The sequence below is a fragment of the Trichoderma atroviride genome, chromosome 6 (assembly GCF_020647795.1).
Source record: "Trichoderma atroviride chromosome 6, complete sequence".
NCBI lineage: Eukaryota > Fungi > Ascomycota > Sordariomycetes > Hypocreales > Hypocreaceae > Trichoderma > Trichoderma atroviride.
In genome coordinates this window covers 3,805,063-3,819,784 of record NC_089405.1, presented here as the reverse complement: position 1 = coordinate 3,819,784, position 14,722 = coordinate 3,805,063, and the positions used below count along the sequence as shown (strand labels likewise).

General features: G+C 47.4%; 3 protein-coding genes across 4 annotated transcripts; 1 reads left to right on the top strand and 2 right to left on the bottom strand.

Moving 5' to 3' along the window:
* Window positions 1-2,379: 2,379 nt before the first annotated feature.
* Window positions 2,380-3,863, top strand: TrAtP1_011891 (uncharacterized protein; the record flags this gene model as incomplete). Its single annotated transcript, XM_014084922.2, has 4 exons — window positions 2,380-2,623; window positions 2,970-3,025; window positions 3,105-3,529; window positions 3,605-3,863. The coding sequence occupies 4 exons, from the start codon at window positions 2,380-2,382 to the stop codon at window positions 3,861-3,863; spliced, it is 984 nt and encodes a 327-aa protein (XP_013940397.1).
* Window positions 3,864-8,284: 4,421 nt separating this feature from the next.
* Window positions 8,285-9,800, bottom strand: TrAtP1_011890 (uncharacterized protein). Its single transcript, XM_066115298.1, has 4 exons — window positions 9,348-9,800; window positions 8,988-9,297; window positions 8,654-8,938; window positions 8,285-8,602 (listed from the first exon to the last, which is right to left on the bottom strand). Exons 1-4 carry the CDS (start codon window positions 9,728-9,730, stop codon window positions 8,348-8,350), a joined length of 1,233 nt encoding a protein of 410 aa, XP_065971396.1. The 5' UTR covers window positions 9,731-9,800; the 3' UTR covers window positions 8,285-8,347.
* Window positions 9,801-10,185: 385 nt separating this feature from the next.
* TrAtP1_011889 (uncharacterized protein) lies at window positions 10,186-12,780 on the bottom strand. 2 transcript variants are annotated; one of them, XM_066115296.1, is made up of 7 exons: window positions 12,623-12,780; window positions 12,362-12,490; window positions 11,424-12,203; window positions 11,266-11,362; window positions 10,955-11,208; window positions 10,533-10,888; window positions 10,186-10,470 (listed from the first exon to the last, which is right to left on the bottom strand). In XM_066115296.1, exons 1-7 carry the CDS (start codon window positions 12,634-12,636, stop codon window positions 10,412-10,414), a joined length of 1,689 nt encoding a protein of 562 aa, XP_065971394.1. In that variant the 5' UTR covers window positions 12,637-12,780; the 3' UTR covers window positions 10,186-10,411. The 2 variants fall into 2 exon arrangements, with proteins under 2 accessions (XP_065971394.1, XP_065971395.1); XM_066115297.1 differs by having other exon boundaries at window positions 12,362-12,780.
* Window positions 12,781-14,722: the final 1,942 nt, after the last annotated feature.

Below are 14,722 nucleotides of genomic sequence, written 5' to 3'. Positions count from 1 at the left end.
AGCAGCTTGCCTTTTGTGTATACGGGCCAGAGCCAGCCTTTGAGATAAGCATTCCAGTTGCGTGTGATTGGGCCGCTGACTGCAACCGCCTGGACCGACTCAAGGTACCCGTTCCCACCGTCCACTTTTAATTTTTCTCTTTCTTTTTTTTTGATTGCGGTTGTCTCTTAATGGTCAGAGATGTACCGTGCGCGGGTTTCACAGCAGCCGTGATCGTCGGGCGTTCTGTGGTGAGACTCGAGAGTCACTTGTCAAGTGGTTCGTGCTGCCGCGCCGCCATCGCTGATTTTCATCATCTTGTCTTGCTTTGATTCTTGCTTTCAGCGCAACATGGGCCTGGGATCGAAAAGAGGGGGGGCCATGGCATCCCTGGAGCTCCATTCTTCGGGATAAGGAAAGTGGACCAGCCATGATTGGCTTAGCGGTACGAACGGCGAACACAGTCTAGCTCGAAAGGGAGAGGTAGATAAACATGAGGCTTGTAAGAGTAAAGTCTGAGTAAGAGTACGGTACCCGTATAGAAGAATCATGGTGGCTAGACACAAAAACAAGGTGATTACTGCGCCGACAGCTCCAGACAATGGAAAGCTCTTTTGCAAAGTGAGCCAATTCCCGCAATCATGTGCCCAATATCACGGTCGCCCAGTGAGTGCAAGTGGAAAGGGTCCTTCGTACCGGATGGAGCCCATGCCCATGCCATGCACCTCGGACCCTTTGGCCGATTAGGACTGGGGGAGGGCGAGTCGTCCAAGTGGGGAGCATCCATTCATGGTTTTTCTCCCATGGAGGTGGTATCGCATCGCCGCAATCGTGGATCCCACATTCGAACATGGCAGCCAGAAACTTTGGGCGGGCGCTCCGTAGCGAGAGCTGCACATTCTTGACTCTTGACCGATGCTGTCACTGCACGTTCTCGGCACTACGGCGGCGCCCAGCCAGATGCGTAACGACTCCTCAGCGCAGCTGCTTGTACCGCTACAAGTCGTGCTCGTACAGCTCCAGTCAAGCTGACCTACTGGTAGAATTTGATGCCTGCACCGGCAAAGCGGCCGGTGTCAGATTCGGACTTGCTGAGCTGCCCAGAATCACTCATCGGGGATGGCCGGTCATGGACGCCGGCACGATCGGCTTCTGTGAGAGAGACGGCAGCGAGGGTGACGAGGCTGGCCGGGTTAATTTCCTGTTTGTTTCAATCCTGTTTACTGGTCCCCTCCATCCAGTTCTTATCAGTGTGATACTGCCCTGCCACACGGGTGACGCCTGGTTGTCTGATTGCCCATGGCGATGCAGCCGCGCTTCAATGCCATGTTTACTCTCGGTGCATCCATGTCCAATCACCCGAGGCTCTGTGAAGCTCTGTGAAGCTCTGCGCAGCTGCTGTGTGACATCTCACTTCTGCTCACATGCCAAGTACCATCTTGATTGATCGTCCATCGCCCAGCATTCTAGGGAACACAGACAGCACCCCTACTGTAAAAGCTCCAGCACATGTGTGGGCTCGACTGCAAAAAGTCTCGCTGACACGAGCCGCTCTGTGCGCATCATGCCCGTCTCGGCGATCCACCGTCTCATGTTTTGAGTTTTTTCTGGTCCTCGATCCTGGCGATCAACGGATACAGCTACAGTAAATCCATCAGCGATACTGTGCGTGCTGTGGCGCTGCCCGCTTGTTTCGACCAAAATTGTTTCCAGTTTTTCCATGGAGCACCTGTCCATATTTTCAATGTGTTGATACGAGTACAGAAATAGCAAAAACGACTCAGACGGGGCCCTCGGCGTTGGCCATTGAACTGCGCGCCGTGGCCCTTTTCAATGGCCTGAGCATCGGCCAGTAACAGAACGAGGTGTACGTGTATACGAGCAGACAGGCACAAGTACCGCTACCTGTGCGCCAGAGCCGCTAGAAGCCTCCGCCAGGCCCTATTCGCGTGCCTCTCCCAGCTCTCGCTCGCGGCGCACCGGCTCAGTGCACTAGGCCACTAAAGCCCGCCCACGGCGTCCGCTAGTGGCCTGCAGCTGGCACCGCACCGCCCATCAGACGGCTGTTCGCGCTCGTACCGGCCTCGTACCTGGTGTGCTTGCGCCCCAGGCACCCGGTACATGTACATGTGATGGTACCGGTACCAGTGCCAGATGGAGCCTCGTATCGCTGACTGAACTGAACTGCACTGCGACTCGTCTCTCTTTTCTCGAGAAACGCCTTGGAGGCCCGAAGCCTTTTCCCCCTCCAGCAATTCCGACCAAACAAAACCCGTCCATCGCCAAATCGTGCTCGACGGCGCTCATTCCAGCGACCCTCGCCGACGCTCGCTCCTTGACTCCTCCCGCAGCTCTGCGGCTCCAGACGCTCGTTTTGTCCTTCGTTTTCCTCCGCCAGCCATGACGATCCGAATCCTCGTCAACGCTGCGCTGCTGGCCATCCCCATCGCCGTGACGCTGGGCATCTTGTTTGGCCTGCAATCGCACCGAGATGCCACGGGCCAGCCGCCGTTGTTTGCGCCGCAGCCGCCGCCGATTCCCACTCCTGCGCCGCCGAAACCTCCAAAGAATGGCGTCACCAAGACGAGGTATTGCCAGAAGTCGTTTGGAATCACACCAGATACCACTGGGCAGAAGTATATATGTAGGTGCCGAGCTGTTCTATTCGCAATGTCACCCGAGCAGAGACGACAATCTTCCGGGGCTGTGGCCGGCTGGGTATTTCAACAATGTTTGGTGTAGTTCACCATCAATCACAAGAGAGGCTTCTGGTCTGATTTGAAGCTTGCGTGGTGGCTGTTGATATGCTGCGATACTTGGACGCTGGATTCCGGTCCTCACAACACCCATGTCAAACCTCAGTCGGCAAATATCTGGCCAACTATCTGATCTTCGACCGCTTTGCTTCTCCATTCTGCTACATTTCATGACATTAATCTCCATATGTGCAAACATTGATCCAACATGTTCACTGACCTTGCTGCTCTTAGTAAATCCCAACCAGTGGAACTGGAACGTCGGCGATCCGGGACGCTTGTGTATGAATGTATGTTTTGGAACTTGTACATCTCATCTGATGTCACATCCCCTAAAATCCATGTCACATGCTGATATTTGACGCCAAGGTCACCACGAATAACAACGGCACATACCCCACAAGCACTACGGCACCCGAGTTCATGATTTCATGGCAGTATCCCGTTGGCCCAGAAGACGACCCTGTGCATGCTTTCCCCAACATCCAGGTTGATACCGACGTACTCCCCGCCACCGTTGATAGCATCTCCAAAGTCGATATCGATATCGAATGGTCCTATGGCGTCGGCAATGAGACCACAACGGCCTCTTCCCTTGCTGATCTGACCGCCGACAGTCTCAACACCAATGTTGCTATCGATATGTTTATTGATAGCGATAAGACGTCTGCTCAGAACCCTGCCAAGGCCAAGTTCGAACTCATGGTGTGGTTTGCAGCTTTTGGTGCTTCTACTCAGCCCATCGGTTTTGGCCAAGGTCCTATATCCACCCAGAAACTTGGTAGCGACACATTGTAAGTACTGTTTCTCTCTTGCCAATTCTTTTTTAGAAACTCAAGTACACATCACTGACAATCATCTGTCCCCAGCAATCTTTATTCTGGCATCAACACAGCGACGAAGCAAAACGTCATGACCTGGTACACCGACACACCCATAGAAAAGTTCAACGGAGACATCTCTCCACTCATTAACAGTGTGTTCAAGCTCACCGCTACTACCGACCTTCCCAAGTCCAGCGACTACTTGGGATACCTGGCTCTGGGCTCTGAGGCCTTTTCCGTGGACAAGACCGTCACGCTTTACGTACCCCAACTCTCGATAGATATAGAAACATCCTCCACATAAGGGAGCACCTAATAATATGGCGACTTGATTTTTTTTTCTATTTTAATCTCAAATTTCGTCTAAATCAACCGTGCCGTCCGACAATTGCCCTTTTTGTCTCGTCCAAAACCTCCGATTCGCCCTGGCGCTGGTGGAAGATTTAACCGTCGACGTCAACGATATCCGGCTGAAATGACGCTGCCACGCCCCTCCCTGGCTGCAACCTCTGTCTCGGCAAGGTGGCGATGGACAAAAATTCTCCTAAATGACGAGCATCGGGCCCTAGACGAAATACAACATTAATTAATCGATCGAGCACGGCATGGCATGGCATCCACTCCGATCAGATCAGATCTTTTTCTTCCGCATGTACTCGTACATAATGGACTTTTTGTCGTGGGTTTCAGGGTCTTTTGAGAACTAGGGTGGTTATGTTTTCATAGTTGCATGGCGTTTTTCTGCCAATTGCGTCTCGGGTATGGAGTTTGGGCGGGTTTTGCTATTTTGAGCCATTACGTGTACATACAACCTTTGCTGCGAACCATGTTTATTCAGTGACATCTTTTTCTTCAAATTTTTCTTTTACTCGTGGATTCAATGCCTAGTGTTTTTCTCTGAGTCTCTGTCGTTCCGACCACTTGGTAAATAGGAGTGGGGAGTTCCTGAGCCGCCAAGGAGACAGGGCCTCTCATGGCAAAACTCTTCGGGTAAAAAGCCGTTCTAATTATCCTGTCGCCGCGCAATTGGCCAATCAGAGCGGGTTTCGGCGTATTGGATTTTTCCTCTTATTCTTTTTTTAGAATGGTGTTTTTTTACCTTTATCAGCCGCGCACCGACTTATGAATTAGATTACCTGTTCTAACATCTACGGGTTAGCTTAAGTGAGAAAGAGATTCGACTGAGATTTTTCAAGCAGTTTTATCTCCGGATATGTAGATTGTTAATAAGTGAAGTGGGTGAATCTTGCACCAAAAGTCTGTGAAGCATGATGCTTGTCCATTTCGTGCTCGCATAGCAAGTTACAGCGAAACACAAAGTAGGAATTCATGCTTACTCTCATCGTGATTAATAACTCATGAGTCTGACAACTACAATGGACGCACGCTAAAAGAGATTTGTTCGTCTTTCTCTCGCCACTCCGAGGCCTGTTGAATTCGGTTTAGACGATGCTAATAGCGCGAGCTTTCCGTTCCGGCTGTTTCTTGTGACTGACTAGAGTTATTTATTTTTAGTTCACCCCTGACTAGCACAATGTTGCTTTGACCCACGATTGAGATGGATGAAATTGCTTATTAGCACCTATTAGTAGCGATTACTGGAGCGTGACCGACAGAATGACTTTAATGGGGCAATTCACTACTTACTGGATTCCAAGGCTAGCTGATTTATGTCGTATTTCCTGTTGTTATTTTGGCTATATCACCAATTGTTCGGCCAATTGCAGGTATCCTCTTTGAATAGGCACAAATCTTGCTTCAGGAAGCGAATTCCCTCAGCACGCCTGGGGATAAAGGATGCATTTTTTTTTGTAAACTGTAGCAAAATTGATATGTGCTACTCAAGCTTCTTGAATCATAATATTAGCGAGCAACACACTTTTTTCCCCCAAAGACACTGACGTAGTATACTTTTGTTTTGGGGATTTTGTCGAGCATGAAGCAGTTTTTAGTCATTCGTGATAGAGCTCAGTGCGACGCCTCTGTGTTCGAATTCGGCGTTGCTGAACGAGAACAAGATCAAAACTGTGGCACTGCTATCTAGCTTGCCATTGTTTGTTTCTGTTGTACAGGACGGCGCAATGGGTTTTTTATTAGTCTTGTTTCTGTACACTAATTGCGAAGACCTAATATAGGTTCCTCCTTCAAAACTTTGCATTTTCCGACAACAGTGGATTATCTTGCACTTCGCAGCCAAATGATTTGATATGAGCAATGATAAGAGGTAGTCAATGACGATGGTGAAGATGAATGGTTAGATTTTATTGGTGATATGGATGAACGACCTGTTAAGTGACACCACCACAGCTGCGCGCCTAGTTGTTTCCTCTCCACCTCAACTCTTCTCCAGTATTGTTCCTCACCATCATCACATTTTGGTCACCATCACCTTTGCTTGGTCGCCTTTGACCTTTAGTGCCTTTATCATACGCTGTGTCTCCCGACAATGAAGGATGGAAGAGACTGACTATGAATGAGATTGGGCATAATCCTGTAGTAGATTGACTACAGCCATCCGCCTCCTTGCCGCAGCCACTGTCAGCGGCGTCTGGCCATCACGTTCCTTGTGATTGATGTCAGCTTGGCCTGTAGCAAGTAATAACTTGACTACTGCCTCATGACCATCGAACGCAGCCCATAACAGCGGCATCCGATCATACACATCCTTGGAATTAATGTCAGCTTGGCCTGTCGCAAGCAGCAGCTTAACTACTGCCTCATACCCCCATTCCGCAGCGAATGATAGCGAGGTCCGACCATACACATCCTTGGAATTAATGTCAGCTTGGCCTGTCGCAAGCAACATCTTAACTACTGCCTCATGACCCTCTTCCGCGGCCCATGACAGTGGCGTCCGGCCGTATTCAGCATCTTTTAAATCAATCTCAACCTGGCCTGTAGCAAGCAATGACTTAACTATGGATTCATGCCCCTTTCGCGCCGCCCATAATAGCGGCGTCTGGTTGAATTCATCTTTTGAATCAATCTCAACTTGTCCTGTAGCAGGCAATAGCTCGACTGTAGCCTTGTGTCCTTCTTGTGCAGCTAATGGCAAAGGTGTTTGGCCATTGCCATCTTTCGAATCTGCTTCTAATGTAACCTGGTCGAGCCTTTGCAGGATAACATTCATGACTCCCTGAATACCATACCTTGCTACAATATGTACAAGAGTGGTATTTCCTGATGGGCAGTCTTTTGGATGTTGGCTCAATTTTTTGTAAATTTTTGTCCATAGTGCTACTAGATCATTTGATGGCCAAGCAAGCAATTGTAAAAATTGATCGGCAGGAATTTTATGGTCATCGCTTTGCTTCATGTGCGACACCCATGAAGTAGTGGCATAATTCAAAAAAGGAAACTCGGTAACCATTTGGTCAGGATTGTTTGTACTAATGGCTAGTTTTTCAACTTCTTTCATCGCCAAGTAGCGTATGCAGGTCTGGAATAAATATAAGTGTGACATTCCAATTGCCGCATCGATAGACACAAAATTGCCAGGTAAGGCTAACAAGCCCTTGTCAATAAAGAAATCTTTAACGGACTGGTGTATGAATTGGACAATAGGTGTATCAGACCCCGATGTTATCTCAGCAAGGCCTTGACTGAGACTCAAGATTCGTTGCCTCATGCGTTTATCATCGGGTACATAGTCCACTGCGCTCTGGCATGCTTGTAGCGATGGATAGCCAGCATCTATAGCCATAGCCCACCGTAGCTCTTCTATTGATAAAGGCCGACTGGCGAAGTAAATCCACTGGATTAGCTTTATAGAAGCTGGTCTCATGCCTCGTATGAGCTCATGATATAGTGATTCGAGGTCTTTGGGAATAGAATCCACTGCCGCTTTGATCTCGTTTGGACCAGCACCGTCTAATAAAAGTTTTTGGACTCGATTCATCACTAGCTGTGCCCATAAAAAAACACCAGAGGCACGTTCAATGATTGAATCAAGAACAGTATCTGGAATTGGTTCTCTGAAAGAAGATATTTCAGACTGCACATAAGTGTGAATGTCGGCTCGGTTTTCTTTCTCAAGGCATACCTCGGCCAGGCCAGGAGAACTCAGTATTGGGTAATGACGGCAGCTGAAGCAGATGCGAAGTTGATTGGTGCAAGCAGATAGGCTGATTGATCTCTTGAATAAGAGCTCGAACTTTTGGACAAGGTCTCTTGCATTGGCCTCACCACATTCGTCCAATGCATCGACGAACAGCCAAACTGGACGAGTTTCTAGAACTTTCGGAAGAGACGACTCGAAGACGAGCCATAGTTCTTTTGGATGCCATTGCCACTTTTTACTGTACTCGCCTATCTTCTCACAATTGCTTTTAAAAGTATCGACAAGGTCTGACAGGCAATCAGGCATCTGCTCAAGAATCTGATGAAGAAGCGATCGGAAGAAGCCAAGTGGTGTTTTCTGAAGATCTCCGCCGCGGCCGTGGAAGAAGAAGGAGAGGATGAGATCATTGTCTCTGGATTTCATCAAATTTTTCTGTTTGGTCAAGGCATAATTGAGAAGCGTAGACTTTCCCGAGCCTGGTTTCCCTTTGATCCAAAGAAGCTCTTGATTAAGTTCTGTCCATTTTTCAAATGCCTCGTGTTGAAGTAACCACTCGCATGTGCCTGAGACGGCAGATTCAATTTCAAAAGAGCGGCTCGTCATGCCATCAAAGGCTAGCGATTTCAAGCAATACAGTGTTTGTTGTGACAGAGTCGCCTGCAATACGCCTGCAAGGTTTCAATACCATTTCTACTTAGCCTAAGTAGTTAACTGGGTACTAGATTCGATTACATACGCTTTTGTGCCACGAGTGCTTCTCGTGCCTCTTGCACCTTTCCTGCCTCCCGGACAAGGCTTTGTAGTCGCCCGAGAACTTTTTCATACTCGCTGTCTTCTGAGCTGAACTTGACCATTTCCGAGTGAGTTCGGTTGATAGCGCAGATATATTGTTGCCCATTCTCCCACGGGCGACAATGCGTGGCAGACGACTTTGATACTAAGACGGCGACTGGCCCTGTCATTTTCCATTTGTCTGTTTCGTCCTTTTTAGGTATCAGCGCAATCTTGTTGCAATAGTTTCAATATTATTATACCTTCTTAGCAGTTGGGGATTTGAGCGTTTCGTAGAAACAAATAACCTTGGACTCTCCTTGGCCTCCTAGTGTTTTTGGAAATTCGCGCTGGTAGATACTGAGGATCTGTGAGCCGTGATTCCCGATGGACTCTAGTAAAAAGCGGTTTGGCCCGTTGCCAACAATGGATATAAGGGACTGGATATCCATTCCGTCGTGTGGGACACCAAAAAAGGCGATTCCGTACACTGCTCGTAACAACTTTTGGTCTTCCTCATCGTCTGAGTTGGAGAGTGATATGAGAGTCTGCCATATGTGAGTAAAGTCTCCAACCTAATGTGGAAAGCGTGCATACTTCTTTGACAATGAGCCCACCTAGGCTATGAGCAACGAGTATGATTGGTCGGAATGAACCGGCAATCGCCATACTTCGAAGAGATGAATGGAACGAGGTCCCAATATCTTCCAGATTCTGGAAACTGTCACAATCTTGAAGACTAGACTCATAGCCGTGTATCATGATGCGCGAGATGGGTACACCAGGTTTATCGCCATCTTCTCCAGTTATATCATATGGGAGGGCATCTCGGAGCCACATGTGCTCTCCACTTCGCTCTTTGAACGATCCGAACGCGTGTCCTCCGAGGCCAGAAATTGCAAGGAGACTAGAAAACATGAATATAAGAGGGAAACGTAGATTATGTATAGTACTCACTCAACACGATGATCTTGTGGGGGCGGAGCATATAATGTCGTGATGCCACTAAAATCGTAGTCAAATACCAGGTTCGCTGCTCTAGTGGGTTTCTTAGACAACAAGTGTAGAGGTATTTTCAGCTTTTTCACAGTCAAGATCTCTTGCAGCTGAGAGGAATTATGTTGAAAAGTCAGCGTTGCTGTTTTCGTGCGCCCGTGAACCTCGTTGGCCAATGACCCAATATTTGGTTCAGAACAGGCCTTATCCTCCAAGAAAGACTGCAAGTCATCTTCACTCCAGCTGCGGGGTACACCGCGTACACGGAATGTCTTGCCTATATTTGATGAAGGCTGACGAAAAGCTGCAGTGGGATTTGGTTTTTCGCTTTGTACAGAAGCCATGTTGAAAGCAGTGGCTACTAGAGTGCATATTTTGATGGAGTTTGGCTGGCATGGAAAGAATTTTCTATCGTGCTCGGGTTGACCGAGTGAAACATCGCCCCCTCTTTAGGTTCCGCGAGTGTGCATTCATACCCAAAAATACAGCCAATCATTTATGCGCCTTTGCCCAAGGCTCCCAAGAGGGGCCAGAAGGCTGCCAAGCTCGGGAGAGCCCAAGATAAGCCAATGATAGGCCAGGATATGCAGTGAATGTAGAAATATGTTAAAGTTGTACTCGACTTCTATTCAATTATCATTATAATTACAGGCGGCCGCTCTATGGGATGACTGCTGTTGCTTTGCTATAAGCGACTCAAAGTAGAGCTATCTTTTATATGATCCTGATTGGTCTCTTTTAATATCCTAATACTACCCTAAAGTAGATCTACCAATATTAGTCTTCTATTTCGGGCGTAGGAATGGACAGTAGAAAGAGAATTGTTGAAGGCTAGTACGTTAAAAGTAGCTATGGGGAATATATCAGGCTTATCTGCGTCGGGTAACTAGATAGGTAATACGTCTGAAGCATGATAAGTTATCATATAGTTTTTACACGGCTAGATTTTTGCCATTAGATTTTGGACTGTATACCATCTTGCACTGATAGTATATCCATAGGAAGCATCCCCCGTACGGCTAATACTAATATCTGCCTGATTTTAACTCCTTTTCTATTAGATCGATCGTTTCAAGGTATGCTCCTGTGATCTCTATCTTAATATGTCATTTCGCTAGTAAATAATCAAGTCTGATTTGGACTTACCTGCCACGTTCCATCTTTGATTCGCCGTTTGTAAAAGGTCGAGACAGAGGGATGCCTGAGAAGAAAATCTTGACGCTTCCACAGCGGGAGATGTAGCCATCAGGTATACAATATTAGCAAGACATTGATACAAACTATCCAAGAACCAAGGCGACAAGCTGGCGAGGTCTGCCTCTTGTATCATCTCCCTGAGGACATTTAGAAACGACATTGCCTTGACAATGCAGTCCTTCATTATGCTCTGGCACGTTAGTGCTATCTCGCGAGCGAGGGCTAATTCTGATACATCTAGGGATCTGTCGTTATAAATAGCAAATGAGTCGCAGGAATGGTAGTCGCAAAGCTTCATCAATGCGCTAGAAAGTAAGCCTTTGTATTAGCTTTGCCGCTCATGTAAGAAACAGATAAGAAAATGCACCCACCTTAAACAAACACCCACAGAGCTATAGAAATGCATCATGCTAGCTCTGTCCTTGCTGATGACTTCTAAGAAGCTCAATAATACTTGGCTAAGCATTTCAACGCTATTCTTCACATGCGCTAGACTCTGCGTCTCGTCGTTGCAGTGTTTGATGACTTCTCCTTGTAGATGGGATGCTTGAGCAAGACGGGCGAATGGACTTGCAGAGAGATGTTTCGATGAGGATAGAATAAGCCGTTCAGGATACATTGCATGCTACGTATGACATCAGTTCTGTGCATCTGCTACGTCCTAGGAGGAGTTTCAACTTACGCCGGAGTCCCAAGCGTCATCATCTACAGGTAGGTGAGATGTAGTCTGCGGATCGGCAGATAAAAGAGGTCTGTTGTCTCCTACAGAGTTGACATATCTGTTTGTGGTTAGATCTGCGATACTTGCGTGACAGAGCACTTAGTCGAGGAGGGACATACCGTTCGAGGATTACAATAAACCACCAGATTCGTTGTCTTTCTTCCCAGTCTACCCAAGTGCGTGGTTGTTCTAAGATCTGAGGTGCTTCTCGATTATGGATGCCGAGGGTCATGGCTTGGGTAACGCAACACCCCACAGAAACATAGGCAGCCGGGAAAATACCGTGGCCCATCTCATAAACGGCAATAAGTAGCTGAGCCTGAAGTTTGAGTAGTGTATATACGCCTGCAATATCTAAAGAAGCTGCAAATTCTTTAGTGCATAAGTACAAAGGATCTCTGACCGCGTCGGACGAGCTTCCCGGCACCTGTTGGATGAGTTTCATAGTCAGGAGTAACAGCGCGAAATCAGCTCTGGGGCGGCTATTAAGCTCTACGTCGGCCAAAGAGGTTAAGCGGACTCGACTGATAATGGGCATCCACTTGTGGACGGTTTCAAAGTACTGTGACATGACGGTGGCGCTCTGTGCTTGATCACTCAGATAGGAGAGAGCGGCAGCAGGGATCATGTCGCTGGATGGCGGTGGAGGAGCATCTGGACGGGTCTTGATATCTGAATCTAGAAAAAGCTTCTGGAAGCGTAGGGAAGCTGGATAGAAAGAAGTCGCTGTTTGCGACGTCGGCAAGCTGCCAGTCCCTTGGCTCGAAGATGCCGGCGTGGATAGAGCCTGAGGAGAGACTTTTGTGACGTGATTAGTGACGAGCGACTCGAGCTCCTGAATGCGAGTTTTGAGCTCATTCTCCGTTTGCCGATTGGTATAATCGCAATACCGGCGCAGTCTAGAAAGGAGCGGTTAGCCAATAAGAGAGAGTAGACAATCTACAAGATAGGAAATAGAGGAAGAATCCGGCCTGGGCGGACAGTCTGAAGAGCGGCCGCTCAACGGCAACAAAGCGGAAAATGTGAATAGTAAAAGCCATGGTGGATAGTAAAATACCTGGTGCATAAAGAACAGCCCGGCAAGGCCTTGTCGCAGCGTCTCTTGTACTTTTGGCAAGCGGCGCAGGCTCGTACAGCCTTTTGCCTGGATGGAGGCGAAACCTCGCTCATTTCAGATGAATCGAACCTAGAGCCGCTCCCAATTCATGGCGCTGGTCAGTAACACGGCCATTGTAGTTGATGGCCATAATCTGCGAATGCACGAGCGGCCGCTCAGCAGCCCGACAGATCGGGATACGCGGAAGATCGGTCCACTCACAGCACTTGAAACATGAGCAGCGGATTAGACAGCGGAAATGGCCCAATGGCAAGTCGAAATCGAACGAATTGGCTCTGGTGATTCACAGGTCTTCTCTGTTGTTTTCTGTTCGTTCGTGTCTGTATGCGAATAGCACGTTTTGTACAAGGTGAGAATGACTTCCCTCAATTGATAATTGCGAAGAGGCAAGCCTTTGAGAACAGCAGACGCCCCACAACGCTGAACTCTGGAGCTGGAGCGGCCGCTTCTGAGCGGGAAAAACCCGCTCGCCCCACGGCTTGTTTCGTTTTGACGGGTTTTTGCGGAGATAATTCACAGGGGATTTACAGGGAAAGCCTAGCTGACGTTGAGCAGGGTATTGAAAAGTTGCTCATGTCAATGTTTTGGGTGACCTCGAGATCGGTAAATATCCACCAATAGCCGTGGGTTTATCGCCGCAGCTCTGCTATCAATATAAATCATTCCCTCAATTGATATACCTACATTTCTATTTTGTCCTCTGAATTGGATTTCAGCCACAAATATTCGCCCCGCAAACTGATACTGGCAGTAGACTTGGAGGTTCTTGATGATCCTTAGATATCCGTCCTAATAAAACGCATGGGCTCCCCCCGGAGCGTAATTGATATTAGCTCTTCCTTGAATTCCAAGTTCAATAGCGAACTTTAAAATCGTACTTTTATTGTACATTTTATAGTGCTATAACTTTGAACACACCCGTGAAACCGAGGTATTCGCTGATAGGGTACAGATACTAAGCAGCAGTCTAGCAATTGGCTTCAAACAGGTGACAATAACCCTCGTATCAGGATGAAAAATAAGCGATGCAGCTATAAATATACTGTTATAAGTTGGGGATAGCTGATAGCATCAGGATCTTCATAAGGGATCTTCTAAAGGTGTCTCTGCCAAGATTTCGTGGATCTACGTAAGCTAGGAATGCATCTGCTAGCGCTGCAGCTGTAAGTGTACTAGATGGGAATGTTTTGGAATTCGCTGACAACATAGAAACACGAGCTAATTATCCCTGTTCTTGCCATCGTTCTACTACCAGAGCAGAAAGACAAAGAACTCAAGCTCTTCTGAAAACTTCTCATACTTCTTGTTGCATTGTATTCCTCTATCGGTGTTGGAAAAAATTACAGCAAACGGTACAAAGAGCTATCCTATGAGACTACGTTGCTCTCTGGGAAATATTTTTTATTAATAAAACAGCTAGGAGTACCTAAATTCTTTTTCTTCCTTTTTTATATGCACGTCATCTAATAAGTTATATACTTTTGGTAAGAGACAACCAGTGTCTTGATATTCTCCACATGGTCTTACTCCTTCGAGACCTGCTACCAAGATAGAAGCCTATCGACCAGTTGCTATAGGTAATAACCAACATTCGTACGTTTCCTTGTAGCAAGGGAATGATAGTGATTTGTCTGCAGACTAACTAGTAGCTACCAAGCTAATAGCTACTGCAAGGCTTGGTCGCCTAGGCGTGATTGTGTCTTCATAACCTCAAGCTGGTCATTGAGCGTGTGCTTTCTACGACGATTAGCTATTGCCAACGTATGGAACGCTGGGAGATTCAGTGTGGTATGGGGCACGAATGTGACATTCAGGTTCACGTGGTGTCGCGTCTGTTGGCTACATGTATTAGTCAAGATGGGAGAAATGCCCCCCCAATGGAATGCTATCAAGGGAGGACATGATCATGCACTCTTAGGTCTCAAGAAAGGGCAACCAAGCCAGATCCAAGCCGACTGCTTCATCTTATGGATGCGCATAAGGCCTACCAGACGCGTAGGCGCTGCATCACAGGGGCTTAGAATGCTATGTACAGTGAGACTACGTTCCAAATAACTTGTCTTAGCTGTCGGATAAGGTCATATTCTAAAAAAATGCTCAGTATATGTTACGCTATATGAATCCTTATCTCGTATTATAACGCACCTGAGTTGAGATGGCTAAATCGTGTACTTTACCAGTTCAAACCCCAGATCCGTAGTACTGAAGGTGTTATCCACAACTTCTTTTCCTTTCCACTCATGTATTCTTATTTCCCAAAAGTAGGAAAGCATAGGCTTGCCTCTACTGAGCTTCCTCATA

Excerpts from the sequence above, each read along its gene's own strand:
- TrAtP1_011890 (XM_066115298.1), bottom strand. The coding sequence starts at position 9,730 with ATGGCTTCTGTACAAAGCGAAAAACCAAATCCCACTGCAGCTTTTCGT. Across the intron at positions 9,298-9,347 it reads CCACAAGATCATCGTGTTGA|TCTCCTTGCAATTTCTGGCC; the intron begins GTGAGTACTATA and ends CATGTTTTCTAG. Across the intron at positions 8,603-8,653 it reads AATCCCCAACTGCTAAGAAG|GACGAAACAGACAAATGGAA; the intron begins GTATAATAATAT and ends ATACCTAAAAAG.
- TrAtP1_011889 (XM_066115296.1), bottom strand. Across the intron at positions 11,209-11,265 it reads ATGACGCTTGGGACTCCGGC|CATGCAATGTATCCTGAACG; the intron begins GTAAGTTGAAAC and ends TGTCATACGTAG. Across the intron at positions 10,889-10,954 it reads TCTGTGGGTGTTTGTTTAAG|CGCATTGATGAAGCTTTGCG; the intron begins GTGGGTGCATTT and ends CTTACTTTCTAG.